General features: G+C 41.0%; 2 protein-coding genes across 4 annotated transcripts; both read right to left on the bottom strand.

Moving 5' to 3' along the window:
- Positions 1 to 3,176: 3,176 nt before the first annotated feature.
- LOC308409461 (uncharacterized protein) lies at positions 3,177 to 15,810 on the bottom strand (the record flags this gene model as incomplete). Its single annotated transcript, XM_080902242.1, has 6 exons — positions 15,415 to 15,810; positions 11,935 to 12,303; positions 11,788 to 11,847; positions 7,856 to 7,925; positions 7,665 to 7,758; positions 3,177 to 3,257 (listed from the first exon to the last, which is right to left on the bottom strand). The coding sequence occupies exons 1-6, from the start codon at positions 15,485 to 15,487 to the stop codon at positions 3,177 to 3,179; spliced, it is 747 nt and encodes a 248-aa protein (XP_080758368.1). The 5' UTR covers positions 15,488 to 15,810.
- Positions 15,811 to 17,992: 2,182 nt separating this feature from the next.
- Positions 17,993 to 25,645, bottom strand: LOC308412167 (coxsackievirus and adenovirus receptor-like). 3 transcript variants are annotated; one of them, XM_080906319.1, is made up of 6 exons: positions 25,334 to 25,645; positions 24,278 to 24,935; positions 23,906 to 24,125; positions 18,994 to 19,329; positions 18,815 to 18,874; positions 17,993 to 18,696 (listed from the first exon to the last, which is right to left on the bottom strand). In XM_080906319.1, exons 3-6 carry the CDS (start codon positions 23,967 to 23,969, stop codon positions 18,536 to 18,538), a joined length of 621 nt encoding a protein of 206 aa, XP_080762445.1. In that variant the 5' UTR covers positions 23,970 to 24,125; positions 24,278 to 24,935; positions 25,334 to 25,645; the 3' UTR covers positions 17,993 to 18,535. The 3 variants fall into 3 exon arrangements, with proteins under 3 accessions (XP_080762445.1, XP_080762444.1, XP_080762446.1); XM_080906318.1 differs by having other exon boundaries at positions 23,906 to 24,935; XM_080906320.1 differs by having other exon boundaries at positions 18,994 to 19,179; positions 23,906 to 24,935.
- Positions 25,646 to 26,174: the final 529 nt, after the last annotated feature.

The raw sequence follows: 26,174 nt of genomic DNA, 5'->3' as shown, positions 1-26,174 counted from the left end.
AAATTATAAATAGATATTTTAACTCAAACATACAGTTTTTAATTTTAATGTTGCTGAAACAACAAAGTAATAAAAAATAAATCTGACTGAGAAATCACTCATCTTTTGGAAAAGAGAGTTTATTACAGAGAAATGTCTCTTTCCAAAATAAAAGCTATACTATCCGCTTCTTCTGGGCTATATTCTCAGCAGCATATTAAACATATCAGGTCCCCATAAGGAGAATCCTGTGCTAACGGCTGTCTAAATGACTCGGCTAAAGTTAGTAGCATGCTTGTTGTTTTTGTCTGCTTCCACTTGTCTTTGCACTAGGATGATGTCGGCGTAAATGTGCAGTCATATTCATTGTGTTCCCACTAGTGCTGTCAGCGTTAATCTGAAATGACCTTAACGCCACAACGCGGCAAATCTCCGTTAACGAGCTACCCCTGATCGCCCCGTGCGTGGGGCTGGACGGCATCAACACATTAACGAGCTAACTGCGCTAACACACTAGCTCCCACCCATGTAATTGAGCATTGCGTGGCACATCCAACATACTGTTTTACTTTAGTCCATGACTGCTTACCTTCAGGGTCATATGTCACATGAAAACCAAGATCCACTGAGCGCTCAACACAGACAGCATCGTCAGAAGAAAAGTTGATAAAATAAATTAAAAATTTTGTATTGTTCGATACATATGTGTACCGAACCGAAAGCACTGTATCGAACGGTTCAATACTGATACGAGTATCGTTGTACCCCTATTGAATATGTTTCCAAACCAACTTCATTCTAAGCCAAAGACTAGAAAATATGGTGAAGTATATCTTCCCTTTGGCTTCACCTGCACAAGTGCCAAGGTAGGTCTCCCCTTGGAAATTGGTCTTTCCTTCGTCGGGAGCAGCGCTGGGCTGTTCAAATCATGGACAAACAGTATCCCACATTCTTGATTTTTAGTTCACAAACACTTGTTGTAATGACTAGCTACTCCTGACATTTTGGAGATGTTAGCTCTTTATACAGTAAAGTTACCATGTAAAGTTACCAAGTCACCATAAGTTATCATGTTAGTAAAGTTAAAGAGATAGGGCTGGGCCATATCATACCGTTCATGGTAATACCGGTATAATGTCGGGCAACGATAAGAAAATGAAATATCGCGACAGAACATGGGTAAAACGCGCATGCGCAGTGCCTTTGTTTTCATACACACATGGCAGAAAAAGCATGGCGGCGACAGAGAATGAGAAGGGCGACAGCAAATCGTTGAATGAAACGGATGACCCAGAATTGGTTTGTAAAAATGCTAAAACTTCAGTGGTGTGGAACTGGTTTAGCTTTCGTCCGTCAGTTAAACAACTAAGCACTATTTTTGGTAGAGCATGCTAGCGGGCCGTCGTTATTACCGTGTTCTTTGGAAAATACGGCACACTTAAAATCAATCCTTTGATTTTTTCTGAAAATCGACAGTGCCCTTTATAATCCTGTGTGCCTTATGTATGAATTCTGGTTGTGTTTACTGACCTCGAAACGATTTTATGTCGTACACGGTGCTCGAAAATCTGTCAAATGTTTTAGTACAACTTTGCTAAGCTACGAACCCGCACCGAATCCGCTTGATGGATTGTTGGAGCATTACGGCTGTCGTAGGCAGGAGCCTCGCGGAGTGATACGTACTGTGCTTCAACATAATATTACCGTGTTGTGTGTGTATAAGGTCTTTCTAAGTTTTGTGGATATTAAACATGGTTATGCTGAGGATATGTCGGCCAATTTCCACTGGAAATGCCTTTTGGTTAAACTGTCAGCAAGGAATTTGCATTTGCACTGTTACATTTTTATATAACTTTAATGCAAATAAAAACAGCTGCTTGTTAAAGTGCAAATACATTGATGGGTTTTTTTTTTGCACTAATAAAGTTGTGGAGTTGTAAAGTATTTTGTCTAGTGTCAATTATATCATCAGTCGTTATCGCAAATTTTCAAATGTATATCGTGATAAATATTTTTGGTCATATCGCCCTGCTCTACAGCGGGATACAAATAACATCAGGCTGATTCTGCCACGATTTGTTCCCTCAGTTCAAATCACAGACAGTATCCCACAGCTGTTTATGTTTTTAAACCTATTTTGCACAGAGAGGCATTTTTTGAAAAATGTATTGATAGCAATGTTGAATATTATTACACAGGAAAAACAACAACTACATGTTAAATAATCTAAAACACACCGTGACGCCTCTGCCTTTGTAAATGGAGGGACAGTAACTGCGTGTATATGTAAGCGTGTAAACCTGCAGATAGTCAGATTAACAGTATTTTGTCTCTATCTGCCATTCATCTCATGTAAAAAATAATGTGGCGCACAGCTGACGTGGAAAAAGGGCACATACCTTTGACATTGCCTGAGGAACTCTGTATTCCTCGTCCACACATAAACGCAAAAAAGGAGTTTTAAAAAAATCTCCGTTTTCGGTGATTCGAAACGCCGTTTACGTGTGGACGACACAGCTGCGTTTTCAAAAATACCCGTGTTAGTAGTTAGTATTTTATTTTATTACTACCTGTAATTTATTGCAGATTACTTGTATTTGCTTAATTGTTGGCTAAATGTTTGAGGTGTGAAATAAACCGCAATGGAGCAAAATATGGGTGTGTGGTTGGAGGGTGTTTGTGCGTGCGCGCGCACACGCGCGGGAGGGGGGTGGTCGAACATTTTTCCCGTAAAACAAAGGGGGGCCCAGCAAAAAGAGTTTGGGAACCGGTGAGTTATCAGGAGAGCAGACAGTCAAAGTACAAGAATTCAAACAAACACAGAGATTCTACTTACAGAGCAGACACAGCACAGATGTTTCCTTCATCGTCCTTCTCACTCATTTGAGCTTTTTTTCATTTCTGTCACTGACACCAAGTAAAGCCCGCCCTCTTCCTCTGAGCTCCAGCTTTCTATTGGTTTTTAATGTGGTGGGTAATAGCCTATCATGTGTAAAAGTATATTTTTAAAATATAAAATTTTTAAAAAACCTGTCTCGTCCACCATGAATGTAAATGAAAAGGCAAAACTAATAAATGTACACACTGTTATAAAGTATTTTAATTTGGATTTCCTTATATGTGTAATTGGATATTTATCAGTTCACAAAGGGAAAAAAAAGATATAATAAAATATAATCATCTAATGTCCTCTGCTCTCAGTGATCTGTAGTTTGGTTGATGAACAAATCCATGTCCATGTAGTGGACGTCCCCCTCAGTGAGAGAGGCAGATATGAGCTGAAACACAGGAATCAAACCAGGGACGCTGCTGTTATGGAGCTGAACTGGAACCATTCAGACACTGAGGCCCTCTGAACACATTTTAATTACAGCTGTGCAGAGACACACTGATGACTGACTGGAACACTATGATTCACATTTTACATTAACACCATCCTCACACATGTTTTATATTTGGCCACTAGAGGGAGATGTTGGGCTTTACATACTAACATGAACACAAGCAGCTCAACAGTGATACTTCCGCAGTTTGTTTTTTGTTTTTTAAATAAATAAATCAGATCCCAGCTACTCCTGTACAGGAAATCTGGACCTTGTAGGTCAAAGACTCTGCTCCTAATAATTATTAACCCAGCAGAAATAGCGACTAGAGACTTGTTTAAGCCAGAGGTGGGCAAACACACGTAGTTTTATATCCAATGCTAACTCTGCGCATCAGATGACGTCCTCAGTAAGTTGGCCCCGCAGTTAAGGAAAGTCACAGCCACATCTGTTAATGGCAGCTCTCCTCAAATGATTTGAGTACTTGGTAAATTATAATAACAGGCTCTTGCCTACACCTGTGTGCCTATACTGCCCCTTTCTGGTAAAGCATTTACCCGATCATGCAAAAATACGGATCGGCCATAACAAAATATTTAGAAAATTGTACAATTTTTTAATGTCAAGATTTGCTAACTTTTCTTTGTTTGAAACTACAAAAACCTGGATGTTCTAGAAGTTGTTAAGGTTCAAAATATTGGGGATGGAGACAAGAGAAAAACCACAATAACAACACTGGTCCGGCCGGGTTGAGTCAAACGATGATTTAATGATCACACACGTGGGAGATGGACACTGATGCAGACAGCCTCAAAATCTCAAAATGGTGGAGCATTGCTCAAACTTTTATAGCCTCTGGTGCCTCCACCTTATCATACAAAGCCTAAACATTCACATGCTTTCTCTCACACAGCGCCTAAGCTACGACCTTGGCTCCCTGTTTATCTGCTCCTGCTGAAATGGGGCAGAAAACTCCAGCACACTCTGTTCTCTTCTACTCAGACAAATTAGATTTCTTATAACTCAGCAGTATAATGCATCATAAAACAATATCATTCATTCACAACAAGTCAGCAGTTTAATGTAATGCAAATCAGTTTAACTAATGTAATAGTTATCAGCTTCTTCTAATTCAGGAGAATAATGCAAACTAAAACTACATAATAATTCACAATCTTTAATTAGGGGTATAACATGGCATAAAATAATATTATAATCTAACAAAGTACAACAAATGCAAAGAAAATAAATTTCGACACTGACATGAACGTGAACTTGGCAGCTAAAACAAAATCATTGATCCTAATAATGTAACACACACTATACTGAATCCACGGGTTGGATTACAATTGGAAGCTGCAAAAGAATTAGCAACCTTCAGCATGCAAAATAAGCCAACACTGAAATATACAGCAGGAGGAGGACTCTTTAAAAAGCTATTTTTTCATGAATATGTTATTTGAGTGTGTTTAAAATGCTCAAACTGTCCATCTGTGACTGACAGACAGACCCGCCGATCTTTCAGAGATTATGTTTATGCTGTGGATATGAACAGAATCTGTTCTTGCACTTTACAGGAGAACAGCATGTGTTAGTAGCACTAAAGCAGAAAGTCTGTCATGAAATACATCTGGTTTATCACTTCACAGTACAAAAGAACAGCTTCAGCTTGTAACTCTTTAACATTCCAATAATTTAACAATGTTCTTATTTAACATGCTTGTTTCACATGGTAGGCACAAAGAAGTTAATACACAAAACTGTATGCAGTCTCTAACATACTGATATCCCATGAACTGCCAGGGTTTCAGCTCTGTTATTTATCTCCTATCTCTGAGAGGGGCTACTGAGCTTCCACAGATCACAGGTTGTAATAACATCAGGTTAAATGTACAAATATTCACATTGTTACACTCAAGGTGAGATCAAATCTGCTCACACTCAAACAGCAGGTCAGAAAAACATTTACAGCCACAGGAAGCAAAGACAAACATTGAAGAGCAACACGTGTAAAACTTTATCGATAAACAAGCTCATATAAAAATCAATAATAAATAATCTTGACATGTTTAAACTGAAGAGTCTCCTTCATGGAAGAACAAGTTAAGGCTTCATAGATCAGAGGAAACATGTGACTCTGCAGCTCCATGTAACACATTTCTCTTTGGTTTCATAATAATATCAGATTATTCAGTCACTCAGTTCTAGCTGATAAATGGACCCTGAGCACTTTGTGTTGTGTTTGTGTTGTCAGTCAGTGTCTGTAATTATTGTGTAACATCTAAACACGAGGATCAGTCTGAGTCTGACCTCACAAACAGCTGAACCTGAAGATGAGACAAACTCACTGATTCTGATATTGTGACAGAGACGACGCTGAATCCATCACTGTGAACAAACTTATTTCTGTCGAGATCAGAGACAAAGAAGATGTTTGTCACATAAAATGGTTTTTGTTGTTGAATATCACTGATCTTATTCTTAGATTTGTAACTTTTCTTTGTTTGAATTATGAAGTCCTGAATGTTCCACATGTAACAATAACAGTACTGAGAGTCTGGATCAGCAGGAGTTCAGCTGTATAAAAACAAACTCTGAGATGTTTCAAACAGGCTTAAATTCAACAGGAGGCTGGTGTGAATCCTGACTCTGTTGTTGTTTATGTTTTCTGTAGATCAAAAATCCAACAACAGCAACAAGAAGAACAGCAGAAACTGACAGACCAGCAATCAGTCCAACAGGTCCATCCTGTTTGTTTACTCCTGTCTGACCTGCAGGTGAGAAACAGGTGTGAGGTGTCAGCTGTCAGGTAGGTGATGAGTGAAGAACAGAACAGAATCCATTTCCTCTTCAAACTGCTGTCAGACATTATCTACTGCACTCTGATCACATCACTCAGACCAGCTGCTTTCTACAAAGTCTCATCAACAACATCTTTAGAAACAAACATCAACAACCAGGAAGCAGCTTCACCTCTGATCACACACACACTCAGCTCTACTCACTCACCTGAAACAGTCAGGCTGACGGTGTTGATGCTCTCCCATGACCTTGTCTCTCCGTTGAAGATATTACAATTGTATGATCCACCATCATCAATCGTCACATTCTTCAGAATCAAAGACATGTTTCCATCCTTCATCTGTCTGTCTTGCAGATCCACCCGGTTCTTAAAAGATGGATGCTGGTTGTCTTGATCCAGCTGATCATCCCGGTACAAAAGCACATATTTATCTCCCATGTCAGCTCTGCTCCACTTCACAGCTCTGATGGTTTTGTTTGATGGTACTCGACATGGTAGAACTACATCCTGTCCAGACTCAGCTGTGATGGTTTTCTGGTCTGAAAGAGGAAACAACACAGAGCAGAGAGGTTAAAGGTCAAAGTACAACTGTTCACTTCTACAGCAGCCAATCAGAGACAGGATCAGAGACCAGTGAGCTCTGCTGACACAGAGGACAGAAAAAAAAAAACCTTCTTGGACTTTATTTTGGGACAAAGTCACCAAAACTCTGCAAAGCTGAGTGAATAATTTTACTATTGAGAAGCACTTTGGTCTTTAAATGTGCTATATAAATAAAGGATTGATTGATTGATCGATCAAATAAGAACCTGGCTAAAATTATACCCATCTTTATTTCCTTAATACATCTCAATAAGATCAAATCTCACTCAAATAGAGCAGCAAACACATGTGAGAGCCGACTCTTAGTCAGCCTAGTTTGACAGGCTGGGAGCTGAAGACTGAGTGTCTGCTGTGGGGCAGAGAGAAGTTCCTCCTGTGGAGGTGGTTATTTTGTGTTATTATTTTTTATTAAATTTGTTTTATTTATTTATTTATGTTTTATTCGGATGCTCAGCACTTCTATCAGAGGTTAGAGATCTCTGACATGATTGATTCTGCACACAGAATCCCTCTGAATGAAGATCAGAATATATGAAGATGACTGAACATCATATTTCACCTCACATTGCTCCTGTGTGTTGCTGTGCTGCAGTTCTTATGATGATGTCATTTCAGAGCTGTACATTTCTTCCTCTTTAAGGGAAACTTTTACCGTTTCTGCTCCATCGGGATCAGGTGGGACACGGTGGGCGGAGTCTACAGTCAGCAGGTCAACTGTTGAGTTTGTAAACTGGTTTGATTTGTTTTCGCACAGAGATAATACGTCACTACAAACCACGTGAGAACGCTGAGCCCGCTCATTGGTCAGATGTCACAGAAGGTGAGTGTGCTGTGAGTGAAAACAGAGTCGTTTCAGGGCTGGTTGCTGACCCTCACGTAACCTTTGCATATCTGTACTTCCTTCTTGTATTGAGAGTATAAAGCACACATAGCAACGGGACGTTTTTAACCCAAACCTGTAACGCGCCCGTGTTTGGGATCGCGTTCACACCATAAACGAACCGCACTGAGACCTCCTCCTCCTGAGGGTCTCGGTGGGGTTGTTGCTGTCTACACATGAGTGTGATTACTGTGTTCACACCTGCACGAACCAACCGAACCAAACAGGAAAAGAAGACTTTGATGTCAGTAAAGAGTAAAAACACACCTTGCCTTAGTGCCGTTAGCAGTCAGGGTAAAGTTATTGGGAACGGAGGGGACAGGGGCTTTTCGTTTACCTGACCGCACCCCGTAACTCAGGTGTTCTGAGAAAGCTTACACAACCTGCGTATACTTTTTTTTTTTTTAATTTATTAGATTTAATCCATCCTTCTGATAATTAACAAGCATTTTTCGGTCACTACATGGACATAAGGCACAGTCTAGGGGAGATTCAACACTTTTACATTAAGAGGCAGCGTAATGTTTCAGAGCCTTGTTCGTGAAGTTGAAACAAAGTAGTACCTGAAGGAGAGCTCACCTGAAGAGGCCAAATCCACGACACAGACAAACAGCAGAGTTAAGCAGAGACAGGCTGATGTTAACATTGTAGTTTTATTCGGTACCTCCAAAACATACCGGGGAAACACGACCTGTTTGATCCTCTGTAGCGCAAGTAGCTACAAACGGCGAAAAACTGGCACTCATCAATCTACTTTCTGTTTAACGCCGCAATCCATGACGTCACTGCGCGTCACTCGTTGGCGCGTTTCGGAGAAAAATGTTCTGGTTCTTGTCACAGGTCTGTGCTGTGAGGCAGCATTTTGATTTATTCACATAACTTCAGGATGAGGTGTTCATATATAGAGACAGGGAACCACAAGTGAGCCGAATGAGTGGGGTTGCTCTTTGATTCAAGTGGGTGCAGCAAATACACAGAATGAAAGATTTTCACATTTCAAACTGGGCTGCAAGGCCTGACATTTGGAAATGTCTGAAAGAAAAGTTAATTGTTATTCCAGATTCAAACAAACAGCAGCTGAACTATTTTTAATCACATGAGCTTAAAAACGTAATCAAATACTTTTGTTAAAAAGCTACAAAAACAACAAAATTAGTTTTATTCTTTTAAAGCTGAATCGTGTATGAACCTGTGTCTGGTTACTCAGAAGAAGTTATTCCTCAAACATGGCCGCCATCACTGCGCTCATGTAACTGAAAACTACAAACCTGCTGCTGATGATGGTCCGAGGCTCGTGGCTCCACAGGCCACTGATTAGTCAGACGTTCAGGTTCAAGCTCAGCTGAACGTAACATTAAGGTGTCAGTGAGTAGAAATACTACAAAAGCAGAGTAAACGTTCACAATCTGACAGATGGAAATGTTGGTGCTGCATAAATATGATAAAAAAGTCAAAACAAAACAAAACACTGGAGTGAGTTCACTGAATGTATTTATTAATCATATTTAATTAACCCTTTAAGACCGACCATTTAAAAATAGTTATGCAGAACGGAGCGTGCGCGCTCCGACCGGCTTTAAACAGCTTTAGATTCACGGCCTGTTTATGGAGGTTTTAGACATTTTACTTCCTCTTTTTTTTAGCAGCTTTCTGATGAAACAGCTGCAACTTTCTTCCCCCAGACACAGAAAAATGAAGTTCCTGTAGTTTCTGTTTAAACCACAAACAGCTCAGAGAGTAACGGTCACTATGTGCAGCACAAAGCTTTAAAGACAGCTACAGATTTCATGTTTCAAACTCACACATATGTATGGCACCAAGTGCAATTTTCCCAATGTAACAAAGTATTTGTATAGTACTTATTCTATCGTCTAGTATTCTTTCTATTTTGCATAGTATGTTATTCTGTTTATCTGAATCTATTTTATAGTTTTTTTTCTATTGGTTTTACTGTTCTTGAACTTGAATTCAGCCTGATTTGTTTTTCATGTCTTCTCCTCCATCATCAGTTATCAGGAGAGCAGACAGTCAAAGTACAAGAATTCAAACAAACACAGAGATTCTACTTACAGAGCAGACACAGCACAGATGTTTCCTTCATCGTCCTTCTCACTCATTTGAGCTTTTTTTCATTTCTCTCACTGACACCGAGTAAAGCCCGCCCTCTTCCTCTGAGCACGTATTCTTCCTCCATTCATACAAACAGTGGCCGATCACTAACTTCATTAACATTCATGTGATGAAGCTATTCTAATATATACCTATGAGCACACCGACACTATTTTCTCCCTATTTTGCCTCCAATCAGTTGCACATTCTTTAAAAAGTGATCTTGAGCAACAGTTCTCCAGGATGAAGGTTTGTCTCTGGACTTTGGCTCCTTCCCACATATTTTTAACAGTCCTTGCACCAGTCCATGAATCATTCAGGTATAAAAATTCAAATTGATGAACCTGTTTTGTTTCTAAACAATTTTTCAAATAAGCAAAGAACCGTTAAACTGTAACTTCAGAGACTTTATTACAAGCAACCTGTCCCAACAACACATTTGCTTCCATTTCTTTAGTTAGATTTAGGGAACCTGCCAAAGATAAGACAGTTTGACAGACAGAATAATAGAATTGCACCGACAATCTGATTCTTTAACAGATATCTTAAAACTTGGAGTATCTCAGTACAGTGTGCAGTGGGTCCTTAAAAATATGATTAAACTGGACAAGTGAAAGAGGAACGAAGAAGTTTCAGGCCTACAAAAACAACTATCTGCAGCAGATGAACAGTCTGTGAAAGTCATGTCCTGAAGAAACAGGACCCGAGAGATGCATCTGAGCCTTCAGTTGATTCATCTACTGTTCACTGAAGTCTCATCAGTGAACAGTTTCATGTTGTGGAGCTTCATTTCAGTCGCTGTTGATGATCTAGTTAAAACTGATGAGCCATGCAGTACCTCCTGTAAACACACTGTTGAAGCATATTTGGATGGAGCAGCACACAGTTGACTATCAGCCATGAACAGCTGTTACACATGAGTAAGAAGCTACTTTGTATTTAAAGAGATGGGAAAGCATTGGATCAGCTCCTCATCGCCCCCTGCTGGTTACTTTATGAGTTGAGCTGTTTCATGTAACGTGATGTAAAGAAGTGTGACTCTCCAGTGAAGCACGATGAGAGTCGTTATCCACACATGGAGAAAACGTGGAACAGTGGTGAAGCTTCGTGGTTAGGAAAGTGTAGTGAAATAAGCCGTCGATGTTTGAGTGACTGAACTCAAACTTCAAAGATCAGCGTGACAGCTGCCAACAAACTGGCACAACCAGTTACTCAGTTCAGGAGGTGTTCACTGTTTCCCAGCACTACATTTATATACAGCATGTTGGTGCACAACAATCACAGGAAGCAGAATATTCTCAGTCTGCAGGTGTAACAGCTGCACTCTGCAGAAAAACTGAGACAATCACTGCTCTGTGCTCCTATTGGTCAACTGCACATGACTGAGGGAAACATTAGAAAAGAAACAAGTACAATAATAATAAAAGAACAAAAACATGTTGGTGCTTGTTCTGAGACATGAGGAATTGCCCTTTTTCCTCCTATGCATATGTGGCTATGTGTTCCTCTGGTGACAGTTTTTGACTTAAACAAAATTTGATCAATTTAAAGAGAAACTCAGGCAGCAACTGTGAACTTTCAGTATCACAGACATTAATAACACCTCCCAACACTTCGAGTGGCCACGTCGTAGGTTCTATATACAAGTTTACAGCAGACGTATGAATTAAGCAGTAGCTTAACTAGTAGGTTAAATCTCGATCAAATGACATAGTAAGTATGAGGTCTTTTTTTTAATAAGGCAGTGCCTCTCAGCTCTCCTCAGAATTTTTGTCTACTGGCTTTAATATGTTTAATAAATCCATTGATTTTTTTTACCTTCGTAATATGAATATTTTTAAGGGTTTTTAAACCATTGTTGTTATTGAAAAATATTTAATGTGTTTAATGTGTTTCTGTAGGCGTTTTCAACAAACATCAGTTTTTAAACTGTGTTTTCATTTTAGGGTTTTTTACACCTTGTGATGGTCGTCAGGAGACTTATAGCTCCTGACTCCGAATCTCAGCATCATTATTGCAGTAAATGCAAAGAAAGATCCCAAAACAACACAAAAGAAAACCTGAAACAATCCCACCAATAAATGACAGACCGATTTTAAGTCCAACAGGGATATCCTTTATCCCTCCATCCTCCGTGTCTCCCTGGTGACCTGCAGGAGAGAAACAGGAGGGTGTCAGCATTCATGATGAGTGAAGAACAGAAGAGAATCTAATCCAACGTCAGCAAGCAGCTTCACCTCTGATCACACATAGTGAACTCTGCTCACCTGGAGGAAGAACACTCATGTTGACGGTTCCCACGATCTCCCATGATGCTGATTCTCCCACAATGACACGACACTCGTATGTTCCAGCATCATTAATCGTCACATCCTTCAGAATCAAAGACACGTCTCCATCCTTCATCTGTCTGTCCTGCAGATCCACCCGGTTCTTAAAAGATGGATGCTGGTTGTCTGGATCAAACAGCTCATCTCGGTACAAAAGCACATATTTATCTCCCAGGTCAGCTCTGCTCCACTTCACAGCTCTGATGGGTTTGCCTTGTGGAGCTCGACATGTCAGAGTGACGTTCTGTCCAGACTCAGCTGTGATGATTTTCTGCTCTGAAAGAGGAAACAACACAGAGCAGAGAGGTTAAAGGTCAAAGTACAACTGTTCACTTCTACAGGAGCCAATCAGAGTGAGGATCAGAGACCAGTGAGATCTGCTGTCACAGAGGACAGAAAAAAAAACCTTCTTGGACTTTATTTTGGGACAAAGTCACCAAACCTCTGAGTTTATCAGGTTTGACTCCTGTTTGTATGTAATCAGTGTTTATGTCCTTGTATCTTATGAAAGCACTGAGCGAGTTGTGGATCTCCCTGCTGAATAACACAGCAAGCATATAGATAGTGAAGGTGTGGAGAAGGGAGAAATACAGAGCAAGACTAAGGTCAGATATTATATATTATATATCCTGCAGATACTCCAAAGACAGCGAGAGCAGTGGTTCAGGTCAGACACACAGAGAGCAACGAGGAGACGGATTTAAAAGTGAGCGTGTCGGGAAAGAAGAAACAAGGAAAAACTGGAAAAACAAGCTGTGCTGAATTTCAAAGACATTAGAAAGCTGAGTGCAGAATTTATAAAATGAGGTTCTGCTAAAATGATTATTTTCAGCCTTTTTTCCCCACTGTGGAGGACAAACACACAGGCCTGTGTTCTCACAGGTTACACTAAATGTTTAAAAAAAAACCACACTTTTATGAAAATACTGAATAAAACGTTTAACTAAAAATAAAATTTATAGTTCAGTGTTGAATATTAAATAAAATATAGTATATAAAAGTGTATTTGAATGGTGAGATGCACCACAGAGTCACGGCTCAGTGTCTGACAGTCTAACTGTGTCTCACAGGCCTGAATGTGAGCTTGAAGCCATTATTGTCGTTATAATGTGGATGTTTCCATCAGATCACAAACAGTATTTACTTCAGCAGGATTTTTATATTTGAAATTTTATCATTTGTCCCAAAAAAAAGGAAGCCAAAAATATCCAAAAGCTTATTTTGCTTTCAGTTTGTTGATCCTGTTTGGACACAAACATCTGTACTTGGTGAGTTTGCCTACCTGAGTGAGGTGACCTTTAAGTCTCTCCAGCCAGGATCAGAACTGTCTGAATTCTCTAAATAGTAAAAAAGGAGCTTCGAGGTTTATTATGTCCTTTAGCAGAGAAGACAAAGTTTTAATTGTGTGTTATTATTTTAATTGAAGTGTTTCTTTTATTTATTTATATTTTATTCTGACGTATTTGATCCTGTGTTCAGCACTTCTGTCAGAGGTTAAAGTCCCTCATAAATAAAGTTCATGATGATTGAACATCACATTCCTCCTGTTTGTTGCTGTGCTGCAGTTTTTACGATGGTGTCATTTCATAGCTGTAAAATCACGACCTTTACTTTAATGTCCCGTCAGTGTGTGGGAGCTGAATTTTCAGCCTGCTCCTTAAAATCGCAACCTTATAATGAAACTTTCACGGTTTCTGCTCCAGTGGGATCAGGTGGGACACGGTGGGCGGAGTCTACAGTCAGCATGTCAGCTGTTGAGTTTGTAAACTGGTTTGATTCGTTTACATACAGAGAAAAGGCGTCGCTACAAACCACGTGGGAACGCTCAGCCCGCTCATTGGTCAGACTCACAGACGGTGAGCACACTACAGGTGTAGTGTGCTGTGTGAGGAAACAGAGTGGTTTCAGGGCTGGTTGCTGACCCACACAGACCTTTGCACATCTGTACTTCCTCCCTGTATTGAGAATATAAAGCACACGTGGCCACGGGACGTTTTTAACCCAAACCTGTAACGCGCCGCTGGCAGCTGGTTGGGATCACGTTCACACCATAACGAGACCCTCTGAAGGAGTCGGTCTCGGTGTCGTTGTCCACACATGAGTGTGATTACTGTGTTCACACCTGCACAAACCAACCGAAGCAAACAGGAAAACAAGCCTGAACACCCCAAGCCACACCCACATGATTTATATATCTGTCAGTTTCTCTGATCGTGCGATCGTGGCTCAAGAGTTGGGAGTTTGCCTTGTAATCGGAAGGTTGCCGGTTCGAGCCCCGGCTTAGACAGTCTCGGTCGTTGTGTCCTTGGGCAAGACACTTCACCCGTTGCCTACTGGTGGAGGTCAGAGGGCCCGGTGGCGCCAGTGTCCGGCAGCCTCGCCTCTGTCAGTGCGCCCCAGGGTGGCTGTGGCTACAATGTAGCTGCCATCAGTGTGTGGTAAATGGTAAATGGCCTGTATTTATATAGCGCCTTACTAGTCCCTAAGGACCCCAAAGCGCTTTACATATCCAGTCATCCACCCATTCACACACTGGTGATGGCAAGCTACATTGTAGCCACAGCCACCCTGGGGCGCACTGACAGAGGCGAGGCTGCCGGACACTGGCGCCACCGGGCCCTCTGACCACCATCAGTAGGCAACGGGTGAAGTGTCTTGCCCAAGGACACAACGACCGAGACTATCCAAGCCGGGGCTCGAACCGGCAACCTTCCGATTACAAGGCGAACTCCCAATTCTTGAGCCACGATGTGAATGGGTGGATGACTGAATGTGTAAAGCGCTTTGGGGTCCTTAGGGACTAGAAAAGCGCTATACAAATACAGGCCATTTACCATCTCCTCATAAAGTCTCCTGCACATCCCAAAAGTTGATTCGGTTCACGTGGATGTAGTGTTTTCAGTGGGAGAAACGTTTGGTCACTCATCCAGGTGACTCCTTCAGTCTCAGCTCACTGCAGGTTTCAATCTTATAAACAGTACGTTTGCATAATGACTGAAACCAGCCCAGTGAAGGAACAATGACTGGCACAATGGCTGTGAGGTCAGTTCCTTAATCATTACTGTGCAAGTTCTCCTGCACACCTTGTGACGTCATTTATGGTGGTCTGGATAAAGTGACAGGAAAGGAGGGCAGAGGGGCTTCTTGTTTACCAGACCGAACCCCTGCCTCGTAGCTCAGGTGTCCCGAAGCAGCTTACACAAGCTGCGTACACTCTTTTTAAAATAATCCTTCTAAAAACAAAACAGTATATTTCGGTCTAACCGTTTTTGTCCACTACCAGGACATAATGCACAGGCGGGGTCTCGGGGGGGATTTGACAGTTTGACAGTAAAGGAGAGCGATGTTCATGAAGAAAAAGGAAGCAGTACCTGAAGGAGCGCTCACCTGAGGAAGCCAAATCCACGACACAGACGAACAGCAGAGCCACGCAGAGACACGCTGATGTTAACAGAGTCATTCTAGTTTAACTCGGTATACGTCTAAAATATACCGGAAAAACACGACCCGTGGATCCTTTATGGTGCAGGTATAAACAGAACTAATTAACATGCACCCACTAATCAGTGTGCTTTTGAGGCGTTTACGCCGCATCACAGTGACGTCACTGCCGAGGCGCGAGACACTGTTTTCAGTGTGAATTAGATTCTTGAGCAGTACTTTTAAAACGGCAGCTTAGAAACCCACTGAATGAAGCACAAACTCAGTGTCTTTACAACAGGAGTGTTCATGTGTTCATTCGATAATTTGGAAAAAATATCAAATATCGTCGTCCTACATTCTAGTCTGAGTCTTTAAATCTGCTGGAAACACAACACAAAGAAAACCTGCTCAGCCTGCTGAGACCACGCCCTCGTTTTAGGTTTGACAGCATTTCTACTCGATGATGACTTCAGCGTGAACTGAGGCTGCAGTGTGGGGAAGGCCTCAGAGAGTGGCTGCTCCCGGCCGGGCAGATCCTCGTGTACGTATGAGAAGTGAATGAATTAAGGGAGGGACACGAAGACAAGAAGAACAGCGTGTAGTGGCGGGGCCGTATATAGAGAGGGAACCAGAAGTGAGCCGAATAATGGGCACGCCATGCAAGCAGGCAGATACAGAGGCAGACTAGCATCTATACCATTTAGTTTGTTTCTTTTACAAAAAACCCAAAGTAACAGCTCAGCGTTGAATAAAACATAAATTATATAAAAATGTATCTGAATGCACCAAAGAATCATAGCTCGGTGTCTGAGAGTCAGACTGAGCCCCACAGGTATGAATGTGCCTGTGGGACTTGAAGCCATTACTGTTGTTATAATGTTGATGTTTTCATCAGATCATAAACATTTATTTTAAAGGCTTCATCAGCATTTTTATGTTTAAAAATAAAGGGTTAATCCAGCTGGTATGTAGGTGAAAACGAACTTCTCAAGGTAGTGTAATGAGCTCCTTCCTCTTTTTAATGACGGTTAAAGATCATTACGAGGACGTGTAAGAGTCTGATGACGCAGCCATCGTGAAAAGAAGAATAAAGGAGCAGATGTGAGCAGCTGGACTATTTTAAATCACATGATCTCAATAATATAATGCAAGACTTTTATTAAAGCCCTACAAAAATTACAAAACTATGATTTTCCAAACACTTATGAACGGTTCGAGGCTCGTGTCTCCACAGGTCACAGACTGGTCAGACGTTCAGGTTCAGTTACAATCAGACAGATAGAATTTAAATAGTTGGTGTCACATAAATATGATTAAAGTAAATTAAAGAGAAAACACTGGAGTGAGTTCACTCAATATATTTATTAATCGTATTTTAAAACAGAACACATTTAATTAGACAGCTTTAGATTCATGGCCTGTTTATGGACGACTCAGACGTTTAACTTCCTCTTTTTAAGATAAGCAACTTTTTTTCCTTTTCCCCAAGAAAAAGAAAAAAAGCTTCTTGAGTTTCTGTTTATACCACAAACAGCTCAGACAGTAACGGTCACTATGTACAGCACAAAAGTTTAAAGACAGCTACACATGACTGAAACGACGAACATGTTAAAATTTCATGTTTCAGACTCTCAGCTGTGTCGATATAATGAGTTTAATTTCTGTCACTGACACCAAGTGAAGCCCGCCCTCTTCCTCTGATGAGGTCTTTCCACTTTTTGTGCAAACACTGTTGGATCACTGAATTCATGAAGATTCATGTGATAAAGCCATTCTAAAATACATCAATAATAACACTGAACTCTGATTTAAGTCTTGAGCCAGCCTTATTTTCTATCTTTGTTGCCTCCAAGCACTCAAACTTTTCATTTTAAACTGAACAATATTTCTCCAGATTAAATTTTTTATCTCTTAAACCTATTTTTAACACATTCCTAGTACCCGACCCATGAATTATTAAGGCATAAAAAGGAATTTACTCATAGGAACCTCGTGTAAACACACTGTCAATGCTGTAAAAGCATATTTTGACAGGAAAACACTTATTTGACTATCAGTCATGGACAGTTGTTACACATTAGTGAGAAGTTACTTTGTATTTGAAGAGATGGGAAAGCATTGCATGGATGAGCTTGCATCAGCTTGACCTTTTAACCAGGAGGTCAGCTCCTCATCGCCCTCTGCTGGTGACTTTATGAGATGAGCTGTTTCATATTAAGTATCAGCCTCCCCACTGATTTCTTACTTCCATATTTGTCACACTTTATTTTCTCATAACATCAAAAATTAATTTTGGATATTATATTTTGGCATTTTGTCTTTAACAGTTAAAATAGACATGAAGCTGACAGACTTGCTGAATCAAGAGTCACTGAAGTAGAACGTGTCCGACAAGCCACGATCTACAGAAGAGCTGAGAAACAAAGTCACTGACATCTATCAGACTGGGAAGGTCACAGATTCATTTCGGAGGCTCTGGGACTCCAGTGAAGTATGATGAGAGTCGTTATCCACACATGGAGAACACGTGGCACAGTGGTGTTCATGGTCAGGAAAGTGTAGTGAAACAGGCCTCCGAAGATCAGCATCGATCAGTGCAGGTTATCAAAAAGACTGATTGTTGCTGTTGCTGCCAACACACTTGCACAACCAGTTATTCAGTTTAGGAGACACGTGCTGTTTGACAGCACTGTAGACCACACAGAAAGTGAACCCTGAATAACAGATCTCTTTATTACAAATCACATCTTTGTTTAAAATAAAACAGTCAGATTATGGCTCAGACAGCAGCAGCTTCTCTCCTACAGTCCAACTTTATATAAAATCATTTTAACCAAGTTTATATACATCTGTCAAAATCTTTTATTTGAGTTTATTCAGTATTTAAACATATTTTGTATCATTTAACATCCCACATTTATAAAACTCACACAAAACTTTTTGGTTTCATCCTGTTGAAAACCTGCGTTGTGACTGAAGTTCTGCAGGATTAAAGTTCATCTCTTCATCAACACAGTTGGTCTGACTCAGTTTAACCTCCTGAGCTCTAGTTTAGGATTATTATTTGATCCTGATTATTGGATTTTTATTTGGCGAGTTTTATCTGGAGACCCCGACTCAATTTTCTGAAGATGAAAATCCAACGACAAACAGGAGCAGCAGTGACAACAAGAAAAAGAAGAAGAAGAAACACACCAGAACCATACACATAATTCATCTGTCCTTTAGATCCATCCTTTGTGTGACCTGCAGGAGAAACAGGAGATGTGTCAGCAATCAGGTAAAGTCTAACAATCAGGAAGCAGCTTCACCTTCACTGAATATAAAATAAAATCTGAAACAATCCCACCAATAAATGACAGACCGATTTTAAGTCGACCAGCGATATCCTCCTTCCCTTCATCCTTTGTGTGTTCTGGCTGAACTGCAGGAGGGAAACAGGAGAGATGTCAGCATTCATGTAGGTAATGAGTGAAGAACAGCACAGAATCCAACGACAGGGAGCATCTTCACCTCTGATCACACACAATGAACGCTGCTCACCTGGAGGATCAACTCTCAGATAGATGATGCTGACGAGCTTCATGTCCTCTCCCTCTCTCTGAACACGACACTCGTATGTTCCAGCATCATTAATCGTCACATCCTTCAGAATCAAAGACACGTCTCCATCCTTCATCTGTCTGTCCTGCAGATCCACCCGGTTCTTAAAAGATGGATGCTGGTCGTCTGGAAGAAAGTGCCCGTCCCGGTAAACAAGCACATATTTATCTCCCAGGTCAGCTCTGCTCCACTCTACAACTATGATGTTTTTGTTTAGAGCTCCACATGTCAGAGTGACCTTCTTCTGTCCAGACTTAGCTGTGACGGTTTTCTGTTCTGAGAGTGAAACAACACGGAGCAGAGAGGTTAAAGGTCAAAGTGCAATTGTTCACTTCTACAGCAGCCAATCAGAGAGAGGATCAGAGACCAGTGAGCTCTGCTGACACAGAGGACAGAAAGAAAAACCTTCTTGGACTTTATTTTGGGACAAAGTCACCAAAACCTTTGATGCAGTTTATCATGTTTGACTCCTGTTTGTATGTAATCAGTGTTTATGTCCTTTGAAATTAGAGTTATAGATCTCTACTGTGATTCAGACAGCAGCCATATAAACACTGTAGAGCGCAGAGAACGGAAAAAAAACTGAGCAAGACTAAGATGCGATAGCATTTATTAATTATTGATGTCCTGTCGGTATGTGGGAGCTGAATCTCCTGCAGATATTCCAAAGACAGTGAGAGCAGTGGTTCAGGTCAGACACACAGAGAGACGAGGAGCAGAGAGGAGGGGGATGAGAAAGAAAATTTAAAGTTCACTGTTGAATGTTACATAAAATAAAGTATATAAAAGTGTATTTGAATAGCAAGGGCGTAGATTTTGTTTTGGCATTGGTGGGGACGAATGATTCAGTTTTTTTCCCTTTTTGTCTTTGCTTCTTCACAACAAAAGGAGAAATGTATTTGCCTACATATGCTACTCCACCTGCTTTTAAACCATTTAAAATTACAATTGATAGTTTTATGTGTGAGTTATATAATGCTAAATTACAATTAAACAAATGAGTATTTTAGACTTTAGTTTCCTTCAGCCATATTCAATATAAATCAGGTATCATACAAAAATAAAAATAAGTTCAAATTCAGCAGGGCTGGACTGGGACAAAATATCGGCATTTTGACTAGTGACCGGCCCACCATGGTATTATAGGAAAAGTCATAAATCCTTTAAAGCCTTTATAATAAGCTTAAACCTACAGCACCTTCCCTATTCTGGTATTCTGAACAGTAACACCCAATTTATAATTACATATACCTATAACTAAAAGGGTTGCCAACTCCCAGCAAAAAAAGAAAAGAAAAAAGTAGGGAACCACTCCCCCACCCTCTGCCTCAAGATGCTTAACTAACAAAATCGATTTAAATTTAATGCACGTATAAAACAAATGCACATAAATCTATTATTTTTCTCCAGTAATTAAATAGATTCAACATCTTTCTTCAACAGAATTGCAGACTGCACAGATGGTTCCTTCCCAAAGTAAAGAATACTATAACTTACTAGGGTTTATACTAACGAGACTTAATATTTACTGAATACAATAATGGATTTCTATACATTTTACATCAGATGAAAACGTTGGTTGAAAGATTCAGATAATTATTTTTTAAAAGCGAGACATTTTAAATGAGAATAAGAAAGTATTTCTTTGTGCCACCTCTCCCTGTTAATGCCCTACCTGCCCCCCTGGCAACACTTTGCTAGACCCGCCCCTGCACAGTTACCAGCTGTCAGCTACCTAAAAAAGGATCCTGGGGTTATTTGTCTCTCAGAAACAGTTCATAACTTCCCTTCAACTCATTCATGTCACCTAAAAGGTAAACCTGTTTCTCCATCACAGCTCTGATGATTCAGTAAGGACATCTCCTGGTTTCATCTTCATGTTTCCCTCTCACCACATATCCAAACCGACATCATGACCAGCAGCTTTACAGCTGTGGCTCCAGCAAACATCAGCTGATACTAGAAATTAATATTAAATAAACTCTAACAACAGCTGATCAAGCTTAAACGCGCTGCTGTTGTTTAGCGCGACATCCGCTGGTTTCCTCTTTCTGGCACAGAGAGAAAAGCCGATCAGCTGATCATTGATCAGTTTCATGATTGAATTAGCAACTTTCTAGCTGAAGTAGTACGGGACAAATCGCGTTCCTTTTCACCTTAACTTTAAAGTTTGACCTCCTCGGCTGTAATTGGTCCAGCCTAGAGTCGATCATGACCAATTGGCCAATCCAACACCTTTTATTATATATACCCTTCCTAAAAAAAATAAATAAATCCATCGGCCCATAAAAACAAAAAATCGCCAGCGGCCCACCGGGCAAATGCCCGGTATGCCCGATGGCCAGTCCAGCTATGCTCGAAGAAATCAAATTATTGGTGTGGACATGTCCCTTCCGTCCATGCCAAATCTACGCCCTTGTTGAATAGCAAGCTGCACATGGCTCAAAACACTGAGTATTTTTATATTCAGCACTTCTGTCAGAGGTTAAAGACCTTCATAAATAAAGCTGGCTTGCTGCTGCTATCATGATTGTTCCTTCTCACAGAATCTCTCTAAATTCCGATCAGATTATATTAAGTTGAACATCATGTTTCACCTCACAGTGCTCCTGTTTGTTGCTGTGCTGCAGTTTCTAAGATGATGTCATTTGATTACTGTATGTTTCTTCCTCATTAAAATCACAATCTGATAATGAACTGAAACTTTCACTGTTTCTGCTCCATCAGGATCAGATGGGACATGGTGGGCGGAGTCTACAGTCAGCAGGGGCATGTTGCTGAACCACTCAGACCTTTGCACACTTCTACTTCCTTCCTGTATTGAGAATTCACTAGCTGGGACCACATCCTCAGAAACGATGAGCGAAGAGGGATGAGGAAGTATGAACTGGTGCTGCGGTTTGGGGAAGGCCTTGAAGGGGACTGGCAATGGCTCCCGGGCTGGGCAGACCCCCATGCACCAACGAGAAGTGAATGAAGGAAGGGAGGAGGAGAAGAGAGGGGGAAAGGGGGGCATGGAAATGAGAACAGCAGGTATTGGAGAAGGGGGCATTTATAGTCTGAGGTCAGAAGGGCATGAAGGAGGAGTGGTCCCACTCCAGAAATTCAGATGATATCTCGCCTATAAAGCACACGTGGCTATGGGACGTTTTTAGCCCGAACTTGTAACGAGCCCCTGGCAGCAAGTTTGGATCACGTTCACACCATAAACAAACTGCAGTGAGACTGGTTGTTGTGGCCCACACCTGAGTGTGATTACTGTGTTCACACCTGCACAAACCAACCAAGAGTTTCATGCTCAATCATCATAACATTCATACTCCCATGATGTATAGGAGAGCAACATGGAGTTTGGATCTTGCCCAAGGATATTTGGCATGCAGAGTGGAGGAGGCTGGGATCGAACCACTAACCTTCCAGTTAATTTCTGACCTGCTCTACCACCTCAGCCAGCGTCATGAGAATTTGCATATTAATAATCAAGGAACTGACCCCCCAGCACATTGTTCCTTCAGTGGGCTGGTTTCAGTCATTATGCAAATGTACTGTTTATAAGTTTGGGGAAACCTGCAGTGAGCTGAGACTGAAGAAGTCACTTGGATGAGGGGTGGCTGAATGTGTGTGAAATCGTTAGAAAGCACCAAGTATAGAGACAGGGCTTGTGGGAATGTGGGTGTGATTGGGTGAATGTGGCATGTTGTACAGAGCGCTTTGAGTACTCTGGGAGAAAAGCGCTATATAAGAATCAGTCCATGAGTCCAATGTTTCTCCCACTGAAAATGTCCAGATGAACAGAATCAAATGTTGGGGAAGAAAACCTGAGTTTGATTTCAGCGGAGTAAACAACCGAAGGCACACCCACATAATTATTAATCCATCAGATTCTCTGATCTACTCCTCATAAAGGCTACGTCCACACTAATGCGTTTTCGTTTGAAAACGAATCGTTTTCTCTCCCTTTTAACCTCCCGTCCACACTGAGACGCCGTTTTAGCTGATGGAAAACGCAGCATTTTGAAAACGCTCTTGAAAACGCATACATTTGAAGACGATGCGTTTAAGTCGAAGTGAAAACGGAGACTTTCGAAAACGATGACACATTTTAGTCATGTGATGCAGTCATGTGACCAGTTAAAAAAAAGAGAGCTGAGGGCATTATACAGCATTGTTTTGTTTGCTTTGTGACAGCCCTAAAAAAAGATTAATATCAGTCTGTACATGCTCCAGATAGCTTTTCTTCAAATTCTTTAATTCTCACTCGCTTTTGCAACTCCATCTCATTGATACGTGTAAAGTAAATAAAAGTAAATAAACGGCGGACAAAAACGAGGCAGGTCGAAACGTCTTGCGTTTCACACATGTGCAGAACTGGAACGTAAGCGTTTTTGTCCATTTAAATGTGGACACGCAACTCTCTGAAAACGACTGAAAGCGCTAGTGTGGACGCGGAGTGGTTTCAGACGAAAACACCGTTTCCAAATCTATCCGGGCTAGTGTGGACGTAGCCAAAGTCTCCTGCAAACAGTTCCTTCACCTCGTGTAACCTCCATTGCGGCCAGGGTAAAAAGGGTGAAGAGGGGTTTTTGGTTTACGACTGCACCCCTGCCTCGTAGCTCAGGATTCCTCTTAATCTATCCTTATGAGAAACAACACTATCAGTTATACCATCATTATCCAGTAGAAGGACAGGATGCACAGGCTGGTCTCAAGGAAATTCAGCAGTTTTACAGCAAAGGAGAGCAATGTTTCAGGGCCTTGTTCATGAAGTCTAAAGACAAAGTGCAGAAACTGAAAATACTCCGTCCAGATGAACAGAATCAACTTTTTTGGAAACAGAAAGTAAAGAACTCACCTGAAGACGCCAAATCAGCAAACAGCAGAGCCACACAGAGACATAATGATGTTAATGGAGTCATCGTAGGTTAATTCAGTACGTCCAAAATATACCGGGAAAAAACAGGACCTGTGGATCCTTTATGGTGCAGGTGTAAACAGAGGAAAACCGATGGAGGCACGCCCACTCATCGATGTAGTTTCGGTCTATTTAAGTCCACATTCCAGTCATGTCACTGCTGAGTTGGCACATTCCAGAGAAAATTAGAAAAATTAGATTTGTTCTGGTTCAGTCACAGGTCTGTGCTGTGAGGCAGGATTTTGGCTTATTGAGATAACTTCAGGGTAAACCTTGGGTTGTAATGTACTATAAATGTGCTTCACTTCTTACCTGTATGTAACCTGGACGTGTGTCCCTCTATCTATAAAGAGATGATCTATACTGCTCGCCCAAGTGCAATGTCTACAATATCCGAATCTAGGTTTGGGAAGGAGATTGGCGGTAGCAACTCTGTAAGAGCAATGAGACTTCCAACCCACATAACACGCACGACCACAGGTTTATGAAACAAAGTTTGCTTTATATATTTCCTTTTGGATCAGTTCCCTTTGCTCATCCTCAATGTAGGGATACCTTCAAATGCAGTAACCATCTCAAATGCATCACAAAAATAATTGAAACAATCAAAATAGATGTAAGACAAGAAACACAATATTTCAACACCCCAAAGAAAAGGAAAAAGAAAAGAAAATAGCATGTGAGTGTCCAGTTCCTTATGGTGTCAGTTTATTCAGTTACCCACTGTCCTGGGTTAAGAACTGAAAACGACCTGAATCTCAGGCGGAGAAAAAGTAGCAAAAGAAAATGATAAGGTATCTCTCAGGTGGGCTTCCTTTTGTTTTTTTCCCTACCGCCCTCCTGGTACGGCAGGCATCAACGTGTAGCGTCCTGACACAGAGAAGGCCTCCACAGCAGCAAGTGTCTTAGACCCACGATACCAGCTCCTCACTTGGCACCCATGGAACTGTACCTCAAAAAAAAAACCAGTCTGCACACAAATACGCAGAATGTTAGATGTCCACATTCCTTAAATGTCCTTGTTCCTAATGTCCTTGGTTCTTTTGAAATATTAAAATAAATCTGCATCTTGTGACACATTAAAAGTAAATACACCGTATTACTGTGCATCACCCGCAGTTACAGTAACAGCACAGCTATTGCACGTGAACTGCGCATAACCACTTAGCTGGCCGCGGCTGAACTAGCAGGCCCAAGAAAGTAAAAACATTAGACACTCATAATAAACAAAACTGTCACAACATTGCAATACTATGAAAACACATCTTAAACATCATTAAACACATTTACTACTATTCTGACTGGTTAGTTATTTTTTCCAGTGCATTGAACTGCAATAGCGGTGCTAAGTGAGCTAGGCTAACTCACCAGAATAGTTCAAAAAGTTCAAAGAAATACTCCGGCTCCTTTCAGGTAGGTACCCGTCTGTGGTTCACCGCTAACGACAGCTCTCTCACAAATGTTAATTAAACCTCTTTCCTCTCTTTCAACTGGAAAAAACCGTGCTCCGCGGCAGCATGGAGTTTTTCCTTGCCGTCCTTTTTCCTCTACACCACACCTTCACGCGCACGGAGCTGCAGATGGTGCCTTCAGGGCAAGCCCGGAAATTAAACTATCAGACAAGGACTACGATGCATTCAAAGAACCCTGTACTTCTGATTGCTGTAAATCTTACCAGGGTTACATGTACATTGCCATGGTAACCTATGCTGTGATTAGAGATCAGTAGACATGCAATCACTTGAATTAAGCAAAAGCTGAGTCGCTTTATAACAGGAATGTCCATGTGTTCATTTGCTGATTTAAAATATGTAAAAATATGTCCTTCATTTTACTCTGAAGAGTTTCTGAATCAGCTGGAAACATGCAAATAAAAACCTGCTCAGCCTGCTGAGACCACATCATCATTTTAGGTTCGACAGCATTTCAAGTAGATGAATTGAGGCTGCAGTTTGGGGAAGGCCTCAGCGATGACAGGTGGCTGCTGCTAGTCCGGGCAGATCCTCATGTATCAATGAAAAGTGAATGAAAGAGGGAGGGACAGGAAAACAAGAACGAACAGCATGTAGTGGTGAGGGAACCAGAAGTGAGCCGAACACATTCGACATACAAAGACAGGCTGGGATCCATCTACAGATTGAATTTACAGTTCAGTGTTGAATAGTTCATGAAATAAATTATATAAAACGTGTATTTGGATGAGATGCAC

This window comes from Rhamphochromis sp. 'chilingali', assembly GCF_963969265.1.
Source record: "Rhamphochromis sp. 'chilingali' genome assembly, chromosome: 1".
NCBI classification, from domain to species: domain Eukaryota; kingdom Metazoa; phylum Chordata; class Actinopteri; order Cichliformes; family Cichlidae; genus Rhamphochromis; species Rhamphochromis sp. 'chilingali'.
This window is presented reverse-complemented; position numbering and strand designations above follow the sequence as displayed.